Below are 20,696 nucleotides of genomic sequence, written 5' to 3' on the forward strand. Positions count from 1 at the left end.
TAATGAAGGCTTCCACAATTTCCATCAAATATTTAAATATTCATAAAGTCCTTTAATTCATATATAAATGGTCAAATCACACCACCATAAATCGTAGGTAGGTATACTCGTCAAAATAGACTTAATTCTTTTCGAAAATTATACTTTATTGATACACCAAAATAAGTTTAAAAAAAATTAATAATTAGTAGGGTCGTATACGTTTTCAAAATCAAATCGACATGATAATTTGGTTATGTTTATTGAATTTGTATAATAGAAAATTCATTTTGAGTTGGCTTACCGTGAAAAAAGTTATTAAATCAAGAATAAAACTAGCTTGTAAGATGAATTAAAAATAAATTAATATAAAGAAATCCTGAAATAAATATTAAACTGAAATTCTTCTTGATGTATTTCGGAAACTTTGCCTAATTCACTTCCGTTGGAAGAATTCTAACCTAACAAAGAATCATGATATTCCCAATTAATTTAGAAGAAAAACTCTTATAAAAACTTCTCTAAAATTTTGACTTATAACACCGAGTTAATGCTTTGATTGACAAATTTGAGAATTTCATCCAAATATATTGATTTTTAAATTTTTTGAATTATCAAGAAAATTTTGAATTCATTTTATATCAAGTAATTGCATTCTGAATTATATATACACAAAATAAGTATTCTTTCAAATTCATATATCAAATTATTTCTAAAATAAAATTCGTTCCTTCAAAATGTAACCTAAAATATTTTAAATGCACGTATGTGTGTGTATAAATAATAAATGCAAGCCGCGTACCTAAGTATAACTTGATATCACAAGCTTTGACTATGGTTGTAGCGTTCAAAATGACCTGTTCGTTCTTTCCCATTTAGATAGACTAGATTAGATTAGATACCACCTCCTCCTTGAAAATAATCAATCATAAACTCCATTAGAGAAGCATGGAGAAACAAGAAAAGCAGCTTCTTCAATTATTTATTGTAACAATTCTTTGCATGCGTTCAGTTTCAGCCATCGATTTTCTGTATAATGGGTTCGATTCCTCCGATGTGTCACTCTTTGGCGACGCCACAATCAAATCTCGGATTCTTTCGCTTACAAACGACACAGAGAACTCCATTGGTCGAGCTCTGTACCCAAAGAAGATTCCCGCTAAACAACCCAATTCATCGATTGTTCTTCCCTTCTCAACTTCTTTTATTTTCTCCATGGCGCCGTACCGAAACAGACTCCCTGGACACGGCATCGTGTTCTTGTTTGTGCCGTTTGAAGGAATAGAAGGTGCTGTTTCGTCGCAAAATCTGGGTTTTTTGAATTTCACAAATCAAGTCCCCAGCACTCATGTATTCGGAGTTGAATTTGATGTTTTCAAGAATCAGGAGTTTGATGATATTAATGATAACCATGTTGGTATTAATGTGAATTCCCTCAAATCCCTAGCAGCTTATGAAGCTGGCTATTGGTCTGGCGAGAACTCATTCAAGAAACTGAAGCTTAACGATGGAAAAGTTTACCAAGTTTGGATCGATTTTGCTGAAAGTCTCGTTAATGTTACTATGGCGCCTGTGGGCATGAAAAAGCCTAATCAACCTTTGCTGAATGTTTCACTTGATCTTTCTCAGGTTCTTGAGGATGAAATGTATGTTGGTTTCACATCATCTACAGGAACTTTGATTCAAGGTCACAAGATTTTGGCTTGGAGTTTCAGTAACTTGAATTCTTCGCTGAGTGAGGGGTTAATCACTTCGGGTTTGCCATCTTTCGAGCTTCCAAAAACCCCAATCTATAAAACCAAAGGATTTTTTGCAGGGTTGACAGTGGGACTTTTGTTGTTTGTGTTCACGGCTTGTTTATTTGCTTTTTTGTGGATCAGAAGGAATAGGAGATTAAGAAGGGAAAGAGAGGAAATGGAAGATTGGGAGTTGGAATATTGGCCACATAGGCTAACTTATCAAGAGGTTGATTCGGCAACGAAGAGCTTTTCAGATGGAAATGTAATTGGACTAGGCGGAAATGGGAAAGTCTACAAAGGGAAATTGCCTGGAGGAGCAGAGATTGCAGTGAAGCGCATTTCTCATGAAACCAGCGAGGGGCTTAGGGGATTCTTGGCGGAAATTTCGAGCCTCGGAAGATTAAAACACAGAAATTTAGTGGGGTTAAGAGGTTGGTGCAAGAAAGAAAAAGGAAGCCTGATTTTGGTGTATGATTACATGGAAAATGGAAGTCTTGACAAATGTGTGTTTGAATGTGATGAGACCAAAATGTTAAGTTTTGAAGATAGAATTCGAATTCTAAAGCAAGTTGCTTCCGGTGTTCTTTATTTGCACGACGGTTGGGAATCTAAAGTCTTACACAGGGACATCAAGGCCAGCAATGTGTTACTCGATAAAGACATGAATGCAAGACTAGGAGATTTTGGGTTAGCTCGGATGCATGATCATGATAAGGTGGCTGGCACAACACGTGTGGTGGGAACGGTTGGGTATATGGCACCAGAGACTGTGAAGAGTGGTCGAACATCGACTCAAACGGACGTATTTGGATACGGAGTCTTGATTTTGGAAGTCATTTGTGGGAGAAGACCGATAGAAGGAAGCAAGACACCACTGGTGGATTGGGTGTGGGAACTCTTCAGAAGAGGGGAATTGATGAATTCGGTTGACACACGATTAAGGGACAGAGGAGGGCTCAATGAAGAGGAAGTTGATAGATTGCTTCATTTAGGTTTGTTGTGCGTGCACCCCGAACCAAATGCTAGGCCAACAATGAGACAAATAGTGAAATTTTTTGAAGGGAAAACTGAGGTCGATGAACCTGAGAATGAGGATATGGACATACATCTCCTAGAACAGATGAAAACTAAAGATATCTGGTCTATGTATCATCAGATGTTTGAGTGTGGTTCGGGGTCACACCCAACATTTGAAGAGATTAGACAGGGATTGTCTTCTTCATTGTCATCTTGGTCTAGTATTCAAGTACAAGGTAGGTGAATCTTCTGAACAAGTTAATGTGATTGAATCTTGGTTTTCGTTGCCTGCTCCAAAAAAATGACCTGAATTTGTAGGGGAATTTCAGTGAATCTAGCTCTGAGTTGAAATGGTTGAGCACTTGCGCTGATGTAGAAACAAGCGATGTTCATCTGCAAATTCAATATAGCATTGTGTGGAAATAGTCTGGCTTTGAAATTTGTTATTTCTTGATAGATAAATTTTTTATGTGCGAAAATTTGTCATCTTTGTGTTTGTACTTCATGTTATTTTTTCCGGATTTTGGCTGTACAGGAGGAGTAATATTCATCTAGCGAATCTCATAGTAATTGTACGATGTAACAAAATACAAGTCATTATTGACTATGAACATATGTTGGTGGTACAATTTTCATTTACCTCTCTTCAACTTCATTAATATGGTTTGGTTCCTTGGTGGTGCATCTGCAGGCCTCGTGTCCGATTACATCTTATAACAGAGACGTGATCTTATAAGGTAATCGGACACCACTATTTACAATCATCTGAACTTCTCTCCTGTAGATCAAAACTTGCAACTTTCCCAAAATTCACCCCACTTTAACCACGGACCTATGCAAATTCGTAAAGTTGTCGATCATATCTGCGGTGAGTGTGGATACCGTCGGTGGGGCCAGATGGACTGAAAACCCCGACGACAAAGGTGGAGAAAACGCCGTTCTCTTGCAAGTTCTAAGCCACTTGGCTTGCATGTAACGATGCTTTCTCCACGGGCCCATATGCATTTTTTTCTCCTTCATGCACTTCTTAGCAGCAGCGCACAAAATCTTTAGCAATCCCAGTAGCCTCTCGATTTTCCCAACAAACATTTCGGGTAGCCTCTTGATAAGCTTTTTATACTCTTCGTTTGCTCGGGCCATCTCGAACTCAACCCGGAAATTCAGCTCAATGATCACTCGTACTTCTTTTTTTGGATTTGAGTTGTCCAATACATCCAAGAACGCGTGTTCCCCTGCAACAAGCATCGGCTTAACATTTATCGGAAATATAATCATCAAAGAAAACAAACTCAGCATTGAGAAGAGATTACTATTGAGATGTAAAGATTATAAAAGGTACTATTTTAATACCTGATGGAATATCAGGCGAACTTCTCCACTTAGACTTGCAAATCGCACTGTTATAACCAGCATTATGGAGGCTGCGGCGCACCACCTCCATCAGACATCTCCGGCAACCAATTTGGAGCTCTCTGTCGCAGGCACACATATTTCCTGACAGTTGCGCTTCTTTTAATGCTTCCCTGGCAATATGTCGGACTTTTGTTTCTAAAGAACTTGTTCGGCAAATTATACCCTGCAACGTACACACCAATTTCCACCCAAAAGTATTATTAGTTAGCATCAACAAGAAGGGCTTCATTCAATCATTGGCTATCAAATTTTTGACACAGCCTTGGAAAGAAAGACGGATGAAATGTATCGACTTACTTGTAACAATTGATGTTGGGTCTCCCAGAAACAATCATTATCTTCAGCATTACCATTACCGGTTTCATTTCGATTCTCTCCCTCTTCATCCTCCTCCTTTTCATGATCGATACTGCTCGTCAACGACGATCCCTCGGATTCCTGGCTCAAGAACTCGAAAACTGTATCGGAAAAATCAATCGCAACCGGGTCACCGGGAGACTCGATCTCTGAGCTGCTGCCATACATCAGAATCCGGTGCTTTACGGGAATCCTAGCCATAATCCCGGGAAAACCTATATATATATAAATATCTATAATTTATTTCACGGTGATCAGGGGATTTATATATTCGAGGGAGGAGGAATAACAGGCTTTTTATATGCATGGGCTAGGTAAATGAGTATATCCAAATTAATTAGTATTTAAAATATTATTGTGCCCTTGTTTAAATAAAATATTCGGAGGAGAATCCACGTCATTGACGGACATCGAAGACCCTTTTAGATAAACTCGAATAATACTGAAGTAATCCCGAGAAAACCGGGCCACCACCAACCATGTCAATGTTTAATCAAACGTGGCGGTATATTAATTTCATAAAAATACAAATAAAAATATTCTTTTTTTATAAAATACTTGTGAATATTTTCTTTCATGAATATATCATGTAAATGTTTAAAAAAAAAATAAATTTATTTAAATGTATTTTGCATTATGAAAAGGTGTTCTTACCATTATAGTACCTATAAATACTAAAATAAATTATGACAAAATGTATAGCTAATTATTGTCAAAAAATTATTTTCCCAGGAGGCAAGGATCTAGAGAGGCAGTAGACCCCTTGTATTTTTCAACATTAAAATTTTTCATCGTTTGTGTGACGAGATGATAAAAAATATATAATATAAAGATGATAAATTAATATATATTGAAGTCTAAAATTAGGGTTTTAGCCCAATATAAATTTAGAAGGCCTTTTAAACGTTGTTACCGGCAGTTCGGTCAATTACTGTTTTGGGCCCGAAGGATGGAAAGATCCAACGATTCTATATCAAGCCCGTTAAATTGTAGTTTGGTGTCAAATAAATCTGGAGTTTTGTGATTAGTGACTGGAAACGTTTTCTTACGTCGAAAATTGTTAAAGGACACGTTCAAATAACGTATTTAAAAGAAAGATAAAACGTCCTCTAATTTAAATGCACAAATCTTAATCTATCCATGATACATATAAGATACTGATGTTTCATAAAAATAATTATTGCTGCTCAAAATTCAATTTCAAAATATCAAAAAACGAAAACTTTCAAGCATAAACACATAAAATTACATTTTTTATGTGATATAATACATTGACGGATAAAAAAAATGTTGTCTCGTGCCCCAAACTAAGTTTGAATAAACATGACATGTACCATTTAATGAATGAATAAAATTCTCACGTGTTTTATTTTTATTTATTATAATCGCAAAAATTTATGTGAAATTGTCTTGTAAATTAAATTTTTATGAGACAGATCTTCAATCCGACTACGTTAAAAATATTATTTTTATTTTAATTATAAATAAAATTGATCTGTTTATTTTTGCGCCTTCTCTTAATAGACATACCCACTTACCTGCAACTCGAATTCGCTTTGACGCGGACATTTTGTATTGTTTCATGTGTGTAATTAACATTCTCAGCCTATTCCCTCTCTCTTACGCCTTGACTTTGGGACTACGTCTGGCTCCATCAGCCTCCTACTTCACCGGGCCCACAAAGATATCACTCTCCGTTTCTTCCTATAGAATAGAATTTGTATATTTCTATTCACATATAGTTTTTTCGTGTTTTGGGATTACAAATATGGGATGGTACCTGAATCGGCGGGCTTTCTTCAAAGGATATCACTCTGCGTGGAGTTTTGGCTCATTTGAATCGGCGGGCTTTCTTCAAAGGATGTGTTTTTAATTGGTGGCAACAATTCAACACAATATTTTTTTTTTTAAAATGGTGGCAACTACCCAGAATAAGAGAGCATATGATGGAAGATATACCCTTAAGGTGAGTCAAGATCCCGATTTTGCGTGTTTGAAAACAATGATTTTTTTTGTTGGCCAATGAGGTGTATAATGACGGGTGTTACTTTATTTTCAAGCCAATTGAATATGCTGATCAATTTTTTTGGTTTTGATTTATCTTTGCCATTCTGTATGGGAATTTATGCGAGATTGTCAGGAGTCGAAGGAAGCTGGAATTTACTTTGTAGCTGATATGGGTTGGTCTGTGTGATTGATGTGGTGCGGAATAGTGTTCGGTTGGCTTATATGTAATATTCATAAATTCGATCGATTAGGTTTCGTCTTTCTGCAATACACATTTGAAACCTTTTTTTTGGCTTTGAAAAAGATTCATATGTGAAGGGTTTCACGGATTTCTGTTCTAATGGCTATTGGTTTTTAGATGTATATATGTTTTTTTTACTGTTGATATTATTTCAGGGTTCTTAATGTCTGATGGAGGTGGAGTTTGATTCTTCTCTCTTCATATTTTGATGGGATTGAAAAATTTCTGTAGTTGGACTGTTGTGAAATCTTTAGGAGATTTGGAGGTGGAAGAATCATAGTATTTTTTATCTCAACAATGGATGAAGAAGCTAATTCTTGGATAAGAAGAACTAAATTCTCTCACACTGTATATCACCGTTTGAATGCTTCAAGATTGAGCTCGGCTCCTTTTAATGTTCAGCCCATTCGAATATCTGGCCGTGTCAAATCCACATTAGTAGAACCAGCTGCGGTGAATCCCGAACTAGAAGCAAATGCCATCCAAATTCAGCAACATCCTAACATAAATAAGCCGAGGGTTGTATCACCTCACCCAGAAACTAAGCTTTCTGATTCTTTCAGGGAAGCCAGGTTTAATCAAAAAAGATTCTCGACTCCACATCCACGAAGGAAAGAAAACGAGACTGGACCTGGTTATTTGTTCCATAAAGATTCTCGTGAAACCAAGGTTCCTGCTCTGAATTCTGCAAGAAACCATAGTCCTCTTAGGCATTTCACATCGATGAAGTTTCACGACAAGTCTAAGAGCCGTAAGGAGTCAGCATGGACAAAGTATTTTGATCATGGTGGGGGAAGGGTCACCTCTGTAGATGCTGCAGATGAGCATATGATTGATCTTTCGAAGTTATTTTTAGGGTTAAAATTTGCTCATGGTGCCCACAGTCAGCTTTACCATGGGATTTACGTGGATGAGCCTGTGGCAGTGAAAATTATCAGAGTGCCAGATGATGATGAAAATGGATTTCTAGGTGCTCGGTTAGAGAAGCAGTTCAATAGGGAGGTCACTCTCTTGTCTCGTCTCCACCATCAAAATGTTCTCAAGGTGCTCAAATGTGTTCAACATGTTTTCCGATCTTGGCTTATTAATTAGCCACAATTTTTGATGAAGTATTTAAGTCTTACAACATTTCCTTGTGTTGCGTGATATTTTGATGTATTCTGCTTACAGAAATTCAGAAAATTGGTGTTAATGTTAATCCTTGTTTTTAAATCCAAGCTACCGAACTCACGATTTCTTAAATAATATTGAAATGTAGCTTGTAGGGGCATGCCGAAAACCTCTGGTCTTTTGCGTTGTGACAGAATATTTGACCGAGGGATCTTTGAGAGCATACTTGCACAAGCTTGAGCATAAATCTCTTCCTTTTCAAAAGTTAATCTCTATGGCTTTGGACATTGCACGAGGAATGGAGTATATCCATTCACATGGTGTGATTCATAGGGATCTCAAACCAGAAAATATTTTAATTAATAAAGATTTCCAACTCAAAGTAGCTGATTTGGGTATAGCTTGTGAGGAGGTGTACTGTGATCTTCTGGCAGACGACCCTGGTTCATACCGATGGATGGCTCCAGAAATGATCAAAAGGAAGCACTATGGACAGAAAATCGACGTGTATGGCTTTGGACTCATTTTATGGGAATTTGTGGCTGGAACTGTCCCCTATGAAGATATGACTCCTATACAAGCTGCTTTTGCTGTGGTGAACAAGGCATGTTTTGGCGAAAATATGGGCATTAAAATTATTGACATCTTCTCGCCTTTTGAATAATTTTTGTCCATATTTACTAAAGCAATGATGTCTTTGATTTTTCAGAATTTGAGGCCTACTATACCTTTGGGCTGCCCACCTACCATGAAAGCTTTGATCGAACTATGTTGGTCTTTGCAACCGGACAAGAGGCCTGAGTTTTGGCAGATTGTGAAGGTACTAGAGAAGTTGGAGTCTTCATTTGCTCGTGATGGAACACTCAATCTGGTACAGAACCCAACATGTCAAGATCATAAGAAGGGACTGGTTCAATGGATTCAAAAACTCGGTCCTACTCATCATACTACTTCATCCATGCATAAGCCAAATTTTCTTTGATTTCTGTTTGTGAGCTGACTGGTGTGGTGTAATTTTCATCAAATTCAAATGTAGCTCAAAAGCATTTAGACAATTGCCTTTGTAAAAGAAGACTACACTGGATGTGATCATGATGTTTATTATGGTTGAGTCCCTCTTTGTCTCTCTCTCTCTCTCTCTCTCTCTCTCTCTCTCTCTCTCTCTCTCTCTCTCTCTCTCTCTCTCTCTCTTCTTGTGCCTAAAAGTCGGCATACCCGACACATCGGACGAGCCGGTCTGATGGATTAGCAAAAGCACATTCCATTTAACATCAGGTATTAATCTCGTGAGCAACTCCACTGCCTTCTTTTTTCCTTTAATTCATTGAGCTATTACAATGTTATAGCAATCCAAATTCTTGTGCCAACCACTAGGCTAATCAATATAGACTATTCAGGGGAAGTATGCTAATCGATGCTGTTTTTGGTACATACACGAAGTGTAGATTCATTATCTTTCGCACGAAATTGAGCCCTTGTTGCTGTTTAATTTCTTTGGCATAAGGTGATGAAACGCTGCAACTGATAATCATTCACATTTCTCCAATGACGCCTTTTCTCCGAGGTATGGGTACCTTTGAATCTAGAGAAGTTGAATAAGGGGAATGGAAGATATTGGAATTACTGCTTATTTATTGAATTTCAGGTCCATGGTTGCTTCACATCCGTTTTAGGTAGAAGCCATTATCCATGGTCAGCAGAAAAATGGCATTTTTGGAGTTTTACCTTGTTGGATTTGTTTGACTAAATATCGGTCGTTACCTTGTTTTCCCCAAATGATATTTGATTTTATCTTCATTTCTCGATATTTTCATCTTTTACGTTTTTTTTTCAAAACAATTACATGGTTAGCTAGTAATTGAATTAAATACATTATTATATTAACAAATATCTCTCTGATAATTCTCATCGATCGAAATATCATTTTCAATATGGTTTAGTAAAGTTTATATCAAATTAAATTTTAAACAACATGATACGTCTTGATCATTTTAAAATCGATATTTTTTCCTCTTCTCCGTCTATGGAGAAGTCTGCATAAGAATATGGAGCTGCAAGCATAACTTAGAAACTGTGTTCATTAATTTATTTAATAAGTCGAGAAATTATCAACTCAATCCACTAATTTTTTGTGATAAATCTAACTAATTTTGTGTTAGATTTGGAAAGACAGGATATTGTCAATCCAATTCAATATTTTATATTGTGGTCATGATCCGTATTACAGCTCTAATTACAAAAAGTAATACATTGGGCCACTATTAAAAGTCCTAACTGAAATCGGCCCGATTATGAAGTCCATCGTCTGCAGCCCTCTCCGGCGGCATAATGAAAATGGGTGGGGGCTTGCCGGATTATACCACCGCCACCATCTCCCTTTTTGGCTTTTCCAACCACATTTCTAACTGTGGTTCGCCCCTCTGACTCTGCCTTTTATTTCTCTGTCGATGACGCTGAGTCATTCACAATATATATAACATGAATAAATTTTTGGTCTCTTCGACCATCACAACTTACTTCATTGCATGCTTAATTAATTTACATTCAAATTCTCATCTTTTCCAGGCTAAAGTTGTGCAAGCCAACGATACGTAAATCGTGACATCAGTTATCTTGCATTTTTTATTACAGGAAAAGATCAGAACGAGCAATCTATACTGGGTTTATCTATTAAGTTAATTTCCTACACCATCTGAATCGCTCTAGATTCATTTCTGCTAGACTTTTGGTGCAAGAACTTTTGGTTTTATTCATTCATTAATTGTATTGTGACTGAAACTTGACTTGATATCTGTTGGTGATGTTTCAATGCCCGATCTTCATTACTTGCATGATGGGCTCAATCTTTACCAACCCGATCCATTGGCCACCTTTGTGGCGGGGTTCAAGGAAATTGCAAGGAAAAAATAAACCATTTTTTCTCAAGTCCATTCATGTGGTCATGAAATTAAAATTAATATCCTCGTAGGACATGTGAACACGTTATTTTCTCCGCACATAATGGCGGCGATAATATCTCGAAAACTTCCAGTTACATGATGAACCGAGTACAACAATTAATCTTACCCCTCTCAAAAAATAAAACAAATAAATAATCTTGCCAGTGCGACATTGATAGAAGGAGCTGATAATTTAACAAATTAATCAGTACTTCACTTGCGTCGCTAAATTGCTTGATCCGTCGCTAGATATTACCAATAATTGAATACCACAAGAAAGCCAATTGCTTGATTAGCTTTGATTCGCTATTTTAGTTATAATTGAAATTAATTCATTCAGAACGACGTGGAAGTCGAGATTTAATATAATATTCATAATTAATTCTAATTAATTTTGAGTTGCAATTGTCTGAAAAGTGGCGGAAAATTTTAAATAGAATGCCGCCCGTCCAAGCGTTCAAAGTCAACTCCCGTTTTTCTATACAATTAATTATTATTTTGTCAGATAATTAAATTCTCATTAAAGGCATTGGAATCTAATTACTGAAATCGATAAGTAAAATAATATCTGCAAACTTCAAAAAGCGTAGCAAACCGTGCAAACGATTTCTTAGCATTTTTGCACATGATATGCATGCAAATTCTCACGAAATCACTCTCCTCTCATGCATGACTATGGTTGAATGGAAAGCCTAAAGCAAAAATAAAAAGAGAGTTTAATTACAAATTTATGTATAACATTTCAGGGAGATTATACTTGTGAACTCTTGAGATTTACTCAGTCAATCAAGAGATAATTAATATAATTCTTATTCGTGGGAATTGTATCATATAGTTATATATTATAGATATGTAGTCTTTTTCCCTCGAGATGCTCGTATTATAGTATATTTAACAGCGTTGTAATTATATCTGACATTTTAAGTTTTTGCCACAATTAAAAAAACCAAATATGCGCTTCCAGAGCCCTATAAATCCACTCCCAAGTGCAACAGTGAAACCCCACACCGAGCAACACACAGCCCGAAAACAATGGCTTCTCCTCATTTCTTATGCTCTACTTCTTCTACAGTTTTCTGTAGTATTAGCTAATGATATTCATATTTCGCCGGCTACGGCCCCCGTGCCATCTCACGACAATCTCGCCCCTTCGCCTCCACCATCACCACCTCCTAAGGTTGCTGTTCAGGGTGTTGTGTACTGCAAGTCCTGCAAATACGTTGGAGAGGACACACTCCAGGATGCTGCACCTCTTGTTGGTAATAAATTCAGCTTCATTTCTTCATCAATATTTACACACTTGTTGCACTGATATATCGAAGATCTAGATGCATGGTGTATAAAGCGTGCTATTATAGACAGAAAGATTTCGCAATATCCTCTTACTTTATTCATCCTTCCTTTTAACCCTACACTTTCTTTGTTGATCTTTGTACAGGAGCGAAGGTAAAGCTACGATGTGGCTACATAAAGGAGACAGCCAAGACGGACGAGAACGGGTATTTCTTCTTCATGCCGCCGAATCTGACGCTTTTCAAAACCCATAAATGCAAGGTATTCTTACTCTCCTCCCCCATCCGGGGATGCAACGCCGCCACCAATCTCCATGATGGAGCCAGCGGCGCAACCCCTGTGCTATCCTCTGAGACGCCGTCTTTGGTGCTCTTCAATGTTGGACCCTTCGCCTTTGAGCCCCGCAGGAAATGTCACTAATTGATTCGCGTTTCTTTCTCGAGATTTTATTTAGCTGGTATCTGTCTGAATTAGTATGATCTGGTTTATTATTGCTTTGTTTCGCAGGTTAGTTTTGTCCTGCTGTTGTTTTTAATAAGATTATACGTCAACGTGCTCCATAACAAATAACAATAATAAATGATGAAATATCAGTGTTTTCATTCGGAACGCGAGATTCTTGGAATATAAATTTATATACATAAAATTCGAGGAGAGTCAACGCCAAATATTGAATGTTATATTTGACAATTCCCGAAATTCCAATCACAAGCAATTCTCCGGTTCCAGTTGGACTTTGCCCATAAAGAAATCACGTGATGACACATCTTCAAAATGATGATGACCAGATCATTATAATTTATGGGTAGGTTTGTTTGAAATGATGATGACCATGTAAATAATCACATAGATCATATTAATTGTTACGTTGACTCTTGTTTTCATAACAATTTGGACAACAAAGATGCCCAAACAACCCCGACTTATTTGAGAAAATGGATCAAACATTTTTTTTAAAAATAACCTCGCAAATGTATTTGAAATACACCACAGAAGATCATATTTAAAAATAATAGTTTTCCGGCATGTTAGAAAACAAAATACCCCACAATTCCATCTAAACCCATTGATCTTCTGCAATTAGTTCAGCAGCTAGGGGTATGCCGTATATGAATTTCAATTTCTTTTTAATGAACAACATACATAGTATGCATGCATGGATTAAGCCAAACAATTACAAGATTTTGTTCATGAAAATACAAATTTAAATCAGTACCATACAAGATCAGTATAAATTGGTCACATGCATGGGGAACTTTTAACTTAAAAAATAAATAAGTCCAATTTTTAAATGTGGTTTTATCAAATAAAAAAGCATATAAACAATTTTGATGTTTCGATAAATGTTAAAAGAATTATTTTTAATGTTGGATAAAAGTAGAAGCAGAAGACCAAAAGCTAGCATTTATGGCGTCTAAAAAGCACTATTTAGCTGTTGTTTTTAAAAAAGTACTTTTGTAATCAAATGATATAATTTTTTTTAGTTCCAACCAACAGACTCATTGAATTTTGTTAAATTGAGAAGTTTAGCTCGAGCTTGGACACATACTATACGTAATTGATTATTTTTGTTTTAAGCATAAATCCCGATTCAATTCAAATTTTTTTTTTTTAACAAATGTCAATTACTATACCTTATACCGAATTTTTGTCTGAAAATATGAATTATTTTTAATATGCATTGTAATTAGATTCACGAAAATACAATTGGTTATATTTAATGTAATCTGGGTATTTATTGTATTAACATGTAAATTATATTAGTCAGGTAAATTGTATTAAGAAAATATTGTGCAACATACTCGAGAAGATAACATTAGCAATACATTGACATGCATGGACTGATTTACGTGGAGAATCACAAGTGATGTTTACGTTGGGCTTCCTATGCACATAGCCCATCGTGGTGCAGGCCTAGTCCAAGACTCAGCTCACATAGATAAGCCCTTTGACATGAACAATGAGTTGGTATATATATATATACTAGGAGAGAGCATAGCGTACGGAGAAGAAGATGATTGCACAGGCGGCGTCTGTTGCTGTGTGTGGGGAGGTGGAGAATGAGGCAATGGCGGACCGACACCATTCCACCGTGGCAAAGCAGCAGGCGTGGTGTTTGCCGAGCTCTGGAGAAAACGCATGTAAGTAGAGATCGGGGATTCTATTGGCTGTAGCTGCGATAAGGGTTGAGGGTGGGCTCCCCGTTGACCAACTTCGTTAAGAGGTATGAGAGAATCGGGACGAGGTCCAGCCGCGGCCACACCGTTCCACAAAGGCGACGGAGCAGATGGGATAGAAGAGCTCTGGATAAAACGCATGTAGGCAGAAATAGGTGACTCCGCCGCCGGATGCACAGATGGCAAAGGAGGCAGCGGCGGTAAGAGCTGCCCCACTGCCCGTTGATCAGTATCGTTAGGAGGACGAGGAACCACCGGAGTCAGCTGCGGTGGGCAGTTGCCAATTTGGGCCAAAGGTGGGGGACGGATCTTCTGTAGTCGTGAGCTGGACGGCCTCGGCTGCGAGACTGGCGGCGGCGTAGGAAAACGTTCATGGGACGGCGAGCCCGTGAGCTTCTGAACGACGTCTCGAAAGTCGTTCTTGTTGATGTTATACACCGGTGGCTGCTGCGTATTAGGCTCAAGAATCGGCGCCGCCACAGCAGAAGCAGCTACCGCGGGTAGAGGCTTCCGCACAGGCTTCGCAATCTTGTGCGAATTCTTGCTGACTTGTTTCAAGTACATTTCGCTGTTGCTAGTCGAAGAACCAAATCCTTTATCCATTTTCAGACATACAGCAGCACAAAGATCTACTCTAAATCTCTGACCAGTCCACCTCTCAAAAGGAGTGGCCAAACGTCACTTGAGATTTGGTATTTAGGGATTTTCGATTTTCGGATTGTACGGTGCGCTTCTTTAAGTAGTAGGCTGCCACTACTTTTTCATTATTGTTCTTGGATTCGTATCTCCTCCTATAACATTCCTCTTGAGATACACACAGTATATATATATATATCGTTTATATTTTTTTTAGAAGAACTAACTATGTGTTCATATTTGTGTAGATCTTAGTTAATAATTTGATTTTAAAAGCTATAAGTATTATGATTATAGTAATTTTTTATTTTCTTTTTTATTCGTAGTCATACGATTATTATTTCAAGTTGGAATTGTGCCAAAAAAATTACGAAAGTACATGAAATTTATAAAAGTGAAAATAGTTAGGAAAATGATTGATTTGATGTTCAAATGAGAGAAGTTTAATAACCTACCTCAAATTGGACATAAAGTATATGCTCAGATTAAAATCTAATCAGGTATCTACTCTGTTATTATAAATTCGAAAATAAAATATTCATATTTAATTCATAGTAGTGGGTGTAAGGATTTCACACTTAATGACATTGTTGACGCTAATGGATTTACGAATGTGGTAACTTTAACTTAAATATTAGCAGTAATATGAGCAGCTAAACAATCGATAAAAACACTTAAAACTTTAGTGTAATAAAAGAAATTTGAAAACTTGTTAATGTATAAAGGATTTAATATATATAAGAATTTTTTACCTGAGAATTTAGTATACATATTTATAAATTTTGTAATTTCGAATTTTTAAGATATTTAAATATGAGAGTTAATTTAATTCGCAAGACATCTAAATAGATGACTACAATGAGGGACTAATAAAAGAAATTAAATTATATGGATAGAAATTATTTGGAACTCATATTAAGAAGAAAGCACATGCCAATAATATGTAATAAAAGAAATTAATAGGGAGGCGATTGATGTAATATGAGGAAAATAAAAAGCAAATAGACAGAGTAACGAGTGGAGAGCAAGATGTGTTGACAAATATATTGATGTTATAATCATATATTCAAAAAGTTTAGTAGAGTTTGATATTTGATTTTAAAACAATTTGGTCACGGATTTATATGTGTTTTTTTATGTATGTTATGGTTGATAAGTTTAGTATTAAGTAGATAATGATAAATGTTATGTTATAATTTAGAGAAAGTAATGTGAATGGGTTTACACATGCATGATGTGTTTAGGTATAATATGACATTCTAGCGATGAAAATTCACAAATTTACTAAATTTGTAGGCCCCGAAGGTTTAAAGTTGGAAAAGATGTACATGCAAACACATACACACATATATATTTTCCCATGTGCAAAAGATTTAGGTATTTGTCTGAGAACTGATTTAGTTAATCGAATCGAGTAATCTGGTTATTATTTTTTTGCGTGAAGTCATATTTATTTTAATTGAAACCGTGTTTACATTCTTTCATACTTGTAGCAACATAGTTATTACTCTAAGGTGGGATTGCAATCGAAAATGTAAGAATGGTGAAAGTGGAAGAAGTTTGTGGAGGCAGCACATAAAAAGGTTGTATTGTGATAATAGTGAGAGGAATTAGGCATTTTTAAATTTAAAATGAAATATATGCTCAAAATAAAATCTAATCAGATAAATAAAATATAAGTAAGTTATAACTTGCTCTAGAGTAGAATATTAGTATTGAATTCATGATAATAACTATATGCTCTTTATGTTTAACTATGTTGATGTTTAATCGTAAAAAAAAACTCCGTTGATGTTTATGAACCAACCAACTTCGTTAATTCTTGTTCTTAAGATCTGGAAATATTGCCGGCATCGTTTACAAGCAACATAGATGTAATAAAAAAAAAATTTCATTGGAAAAATATAAAAATTATTTCAATAAATTGAATATAATTTAACCATTAATATTTTCGAAATAACTTTTAGTTATTATAGTGATGCTGACAATAGCGATTAAAATGATAACAATTATAACCGTATTGATATTGTTATATTAATAGGTATAAAATAAGTTCAATTTTAAATTTTAAATGAAAGTAAAACAGCTGGCATATGTGAGCTTACAGGCTACCTATATCTTTTCTTCACCTTTTTAGTAAAAAATTGATAAGAAGTGGAAAGTAATATGGGAATTAGGATAATTAATGTACTGCATTGAGATTAAATAGCATGAGAGGTAATTGTTTAATGATAGAAGCAGAAGAATACAAAATAATTTTATATTTTTTTATTTTTTCTATATACAGGTGTATGTAATATAAATTTACATTTACTAAATAGACTTTATCATTTTTGTGCAATAGGTAAATTGTAAACTTTAAAAACGCATGAGATGACAAACAAAAGATTAAAATAAATGTGTATGTTTCCTGAGAATGAATGTAAGATTAAAATTGAATCATAAGGTTAATGTTAGGGAGTGAGGTGGAAACGTTGGACAAAAACTGTAAGATTAAATAAAATTTTTTATACAAACGATGCAAAAGTATTTAGTTAAGAAGAAGTAGAGAAAAGGGTTAACGTCATATAACCGCGGAAATTAAAATATTTTAAAGAGGGAGAAAAATCAAGGGAAAACATGCTAAAATAAAATCATTTTAAGTAACTAAGCAGTTTAAATCCACTTACGTATAGAGACAAATATATTACAAAGCTTAAGATATATTTATTGAGAATTTTATATATAACAAAAATTATTGAGAGCCTTTAAAACTCTTGAAAAATTTTAACTATGGTAAATAATAATATGGAATAAGTAAACGTAACTTTTTGAGGTGATAATTTTGTTACTACATTGTGTTTGATTTTTTTAAATTTAAGGTATTTATATGTATAGTTAAATAAAATTTCAAATTAAATTGCGAATTTAAATATTTATTTAATATGTTTATAGTGTTATTATTTTTAAAAAACATTTCACAATTTTTTTAGCATTTAATAATATTTATATATTTATTGCATCATACATAAGATTCATTGTTGATCTTCTATGTAGCTATATTGTGAGTGTTTGAGTAATAATAGTATCATATAAAATCTATGTTTGAAATTATATGTACCTAAATTATAAGTGTTTGAAATCATTGAAAAAACATTTAAAAGAAAAAAGTTGTCTCAAATAATTAAAACTGAGAAAATAATAACTATTAACAACATGTATAAATATACGTAGTGATTTTGTTCTTATCGTAAGTTAACCGTTACCATATTTTACATGTATATACTATTTTTAAACAGGCTTAAACATTTTTATTTCTAGAAATTTTAATATGATATAATGTGTAGATAGGTGTTTCGATAAGAGATTAGATAGAAAATATTTTTGTAAGTGTAGACATTACAAACAAAATCCGTAGTTAAGATTACATGAATTTAAGTTCCACATGTTTGTGTATAAAAGATTTAAGGCCTATGAGGTTTAATCTCACATTTAAACTACCATTACTATATCTTTAATTTGTTGGATATCAGCTATTTTTTTCCCGAACGACAAACAGGCTATATCTCGACTGGATCTCGTCATCAAAACATCACCAAACTATAGAGCACATTGAATCATCAGCCTACCAATTACATCATGTGCCACAACGGTTTGAACAAGATCTCCACCAACAAATTTAACTAAGACTTTGTTATCAAGATCACTAAGTTCTACCACTATGTGTCCCCTCAGTACTTCTTTCACACCTGTCAGGCTTAACACTGTTCTTAGTGCCCAAGCATCACTCTGCATCCGCAAGTAAGAAACTTCAAATAGGTATCATACGTTAAACAAGCAGTATGGATATGTGTTCAATCCTCAATTGGGCTCACATGATCAACATTTACATCTTCGACGAGGACAATTATAGCACGAGCTTTAGAAACAGATACCTAGGAAATCTCTTACACTTAGATTGATAAATAAACTCGACCATTATATGATCAATAGTCAAAACAGACACACACACACATGTATATACAACCGTAGATTTCAAATAGCCATTTTCATCTGGCTTCGCAAATTCTTGGATCTCAAATTAAGTATGAGTCAAAAAAAAAAAAAGCGAAATATGAGTAAGCTATGGAAGGAAAACAAGAAATAGCATACTTTTTTCAAGTCAGCTAATATAAGAGGACCTCCACTTCTGCATATCACTGATGTTCCTCTAAACTGAAATTCCATCTTAGCAATGGCAAGCTCCATCTCTTCTTTGTCGCGGTAAGCCATGTCAACCACTATTCCTCCGCCCAAACTCTCATTGGCTATGGCAAGTTGATTTAACAATGGTCCCTGTCAATACAATAGAGCTTGCCACTCATGGCACTCTAGCAGTAAGATATAACAAAAATTGAACAACAGGATGCCTATAAAAATTTTAAAAAAAATATTTGGTGTACAACATTTCAGAGAGTAGGTATACACACCAAATTATCACTCCACCCAAGGATGAGAGTGTGATTTTGCTCCACGGCTTCACTTTTTCCTTTCCTGAGTGAGTCAAACTTCTCAGAAATAATATCAGAAACAAGACTAAGCATCATTGCAAATATAAGCATCCCACCAAAACTAATGGAAACAAAAACAAACCGAGAACCTCTGCCTTCGGAATTTGCATGATTCCCCTACATAAGGCCAAGAAAGCCAAAGAGAATTAGCTAAATGATCATCGGTAACTCCAAAAAAAGCTAATCTTCCAAGACATATCAACAATAAAGTAGCAACTAACGAAGCAAGAGGCTTAGCATAAGGTTCAGATATGGATACTGCAAGCACAATCCTAGAGAAACGGTTAAAACACGGGCTGAAAAAGAAATAAGAAATATTATGATGTAAACCAATTTTTTGTTTAATAAAACTGAGAACCTTAAAGCTCCCCCGAATCACTACAAATTTAAAAAAATAAAAAATTCCAATCACTTGATGTCTCAAGAATAGCTCAAATCCTATAAACCACAAAATACATACCAGAAATTCAGAAAGCCAAGGAACAAGCACCTAAATTTCAGGGAATTTATTGGATACAAGTTGGAGCGAGGAGGTGTTATGCCGGGATGGAGCCCTCCATGACCATTGGGGCACCTCGTATGTAGCAGAGTGGAAGAACATCCGAGCGTCCCACCTTCCGCATCATCTTTCGAATCCAAGTAATAAAACGCCTCCCCGATTTCTGAATCCGATGAAAGCTAAAGCTCCCCTTCTTCCTCCTACTCCTCCACTTCTCGCTAATTAGTTGTCATCTTCGCACCGTGGGTAAAGCTTTAATTGAGGATTAAAAGTATGGCACTCTGTTTTAGCTCTTGGGTAGAATCTGGAATCTGGAGATGTTGGTTGCAAGCGGCGCGCGGAATATGAGCGGCCTGAGGTTTCCTGATTGCACAAGTTTGCATCCTTTAATGATCGAAATCCCTGTAACTAATACCCAAGCGAGCAGAGTACGATTGACAGAAAACGAATGCAGCCAGATGGAGTCGAAGAAGAACGAAGAGAAGGAGAGAACCGATTGCGATAACCCCTACACAAGCGCCCTCCTCTTGATAGCACAAACGCTTGAAGCAGCTCTCTGGAAAGGGGAAAACACACTTGACAGCACAAACTCTTGACGCTGCTCTCTGGAAAGGGGGAAAAACAAAGGCCAATGCAAGAGGAAAAAGGAGAAATGAAGAGATGCAGAAAGCTCTTGCTACCGGAAGCTCAAGGGTGAGGTGGAGAAAAAAGCGAATCGCACGTGATTTTGGCCCAGGCAGTGATGTGTTGAAGGAGACAC

The 20,696-nt window shown here is 35.7% G+C and overlaps 6 protein-coding genes across 9 annotated transcripts; 3 read left to right on the forward strand and 3 right to left on the reverse strand.

Moving 5' to 3' along the window:
- The first annotated feature begins 831 nt into the window (after positions 1-831).
- Positions 832-3,370, forward strand: LOC140988050 (L-type lectin-domain containing receptor kinase VII.1-like). Its single transcript, XM_073456904.1, has one exon. It carries the CDS (start codon positions 928-930, stop codon positions 2,977-2,979), a length of 2,052 nt encoding a protein of 683 aa, XP_073313005.1. The 5' UTR covers positions 832-927; the 3' UTR covers positions 2,980-3,370.
- LOC140988051 (uncharacterized) lies at positions 3,316-4,792 on the reverse strand. Its single transcript, XM_073456905.1, has 3 exons — positions 4,446-4,792; positions 4,086-4,311; positions 3,316-3,967 (listed from the first exon to the last, which is right to left on the reverse strand). The coding sequence occupies exons 1-3, from the start codon at positions 4,704-4,706 to the stop codon at positions 3,546-3,548; spliced, it is 909 nt and encodes a 302-aa protein (XP_073313006.1). The 5' UTR covers positions 4,707-4,792; the 3' UTR covers positions 3,316-3,545.
- Positions 4,793-6,083: 1,291 nt separating this feature from the next.
- Positions 6,084-8,982, forward strand: LOC140988582 (serine/threonine/tyrosine-protein kinase HT1-like). 3 transcript variants are annotated; one of them, XM_073457594.1, is made up of 5 exons: positions 6,084-6,471; positions 6,646-6,736; positions 6,909-7,797; positions 8,012-8,467; positions 8,573-8,982. In XM_073457594.1, the coding sequence occupies exons 3-5, from the start codon at positions 7,051-7,053 to the stop codon at positions 8,843-8,845; spliced, it is 1,476 nt and encodes a 491-aa protein (XP_073313695.1). In that variant the 5' UTR covers positions 6,084-6,471; positions 6,646-6,736; positions 6,909-7,050; the 3' UTR covers positions 8,846-8,982. The 3 variants fall into 3 exon arrangements, with proteins under 3 accessions (XP_073313695.1, XP_073313694.1, XP_073313693.1); XM_073457593.1 differs by lacking the exon at positions 6,646-6,736 and having other exon boundaries at positions 6,085-6,471; XM_073457592.1 differs by lacking the exon at positions 6,084-6,471 and having other exon boundaries at positions 6,478-6,736.
- A 2,772-nt stretch (positions 8,983-11,754) lies between these two features.
- Positions 11,755-12,697, forward strand: LOC140988518 (non-classical arabinogalactan protein 30-like). Its single transcript, XM_073457519.1, has 2 exons — positions 11,755-12,061; positions 12,241-12,697. Exons 1-2 carry the CDS (start codon positions 11,755-11,757, stop codon positions 12,513-12,515), a joined length of 582 nt encoding a protein of 193 aa, XP_073313620.1. The 3' UTR covers positions 12,516-12,697.
- A 1,314-nt stretch (positions 12,698-14,011) lies between these two features.
- On the reverse strand, positions 14,012-15,081 carry LOC140988184 (VQ motif-containing protein 9-like). The gene has a single exon (XM_073457160.1). The coding sequence runs from the start codon at positions 14,873-14,875 to the stop codon at positions 14,027-14,029; it is 849 nt and encodes a 282-aa protein (XP_073313261.1). The 5' UTR covers positions 14,876-15,081; the 3' UTR covers positions 14,012-14,026.
- Positions 15,082-18,471: 3,390 nt separating this feature from the next.
- On the reverse strand, positions 18,472-20,359 carry LOC140988922 (ion channel CASTOR-like). 2 transcript variants are annotated; one of them, XM_073458013.1, is made up of 3 exons: positions 19,357-20,359; positions 19,040-19,222; positions 18,472-18,822 (listed from the first exon to the last, which is right to left on the reverse strand). In XM_073458013.1, exons 1-3 carry the CDS (start codon positions 19,486-19,488, stop codon positions 18,742-18,744), a joined length of 396 nt encoding a protein of 131 aa, XP_073314114.1. In that variant the 5' UTR covers positions 19,489-20,359; the 3' UTR covers positions 18,472-18,741. The 2 variants fall into 2 exon arrangements, 1 of the variants encoding a protein (XP_073314114.1); XR_012177394.1 differs by lacking the exon at positions 18,472-18,822 and having other exon boundaries at positions 18,833-19,257.
- Between the last annotated feature and the right edge of the window lie 337 nt (positions 20,360-20,696).

This window comes from Primulina huaijiensis, chromosome 11 (genome assembly GCF_012295235.1).
Source record: "Primulina huaijiensis isolate GDHJ02 chromosome 11, ASM1229523v2, whole genome shotgun sequence".
In the NCBI taxonomy this organism is placed as follows: Eukaryota; Viridiplantae; Streptophyta; class Magnoliopsida; order Lamiales; family Gesneriaceae; genus Primulina; species Primulina huaijiensis.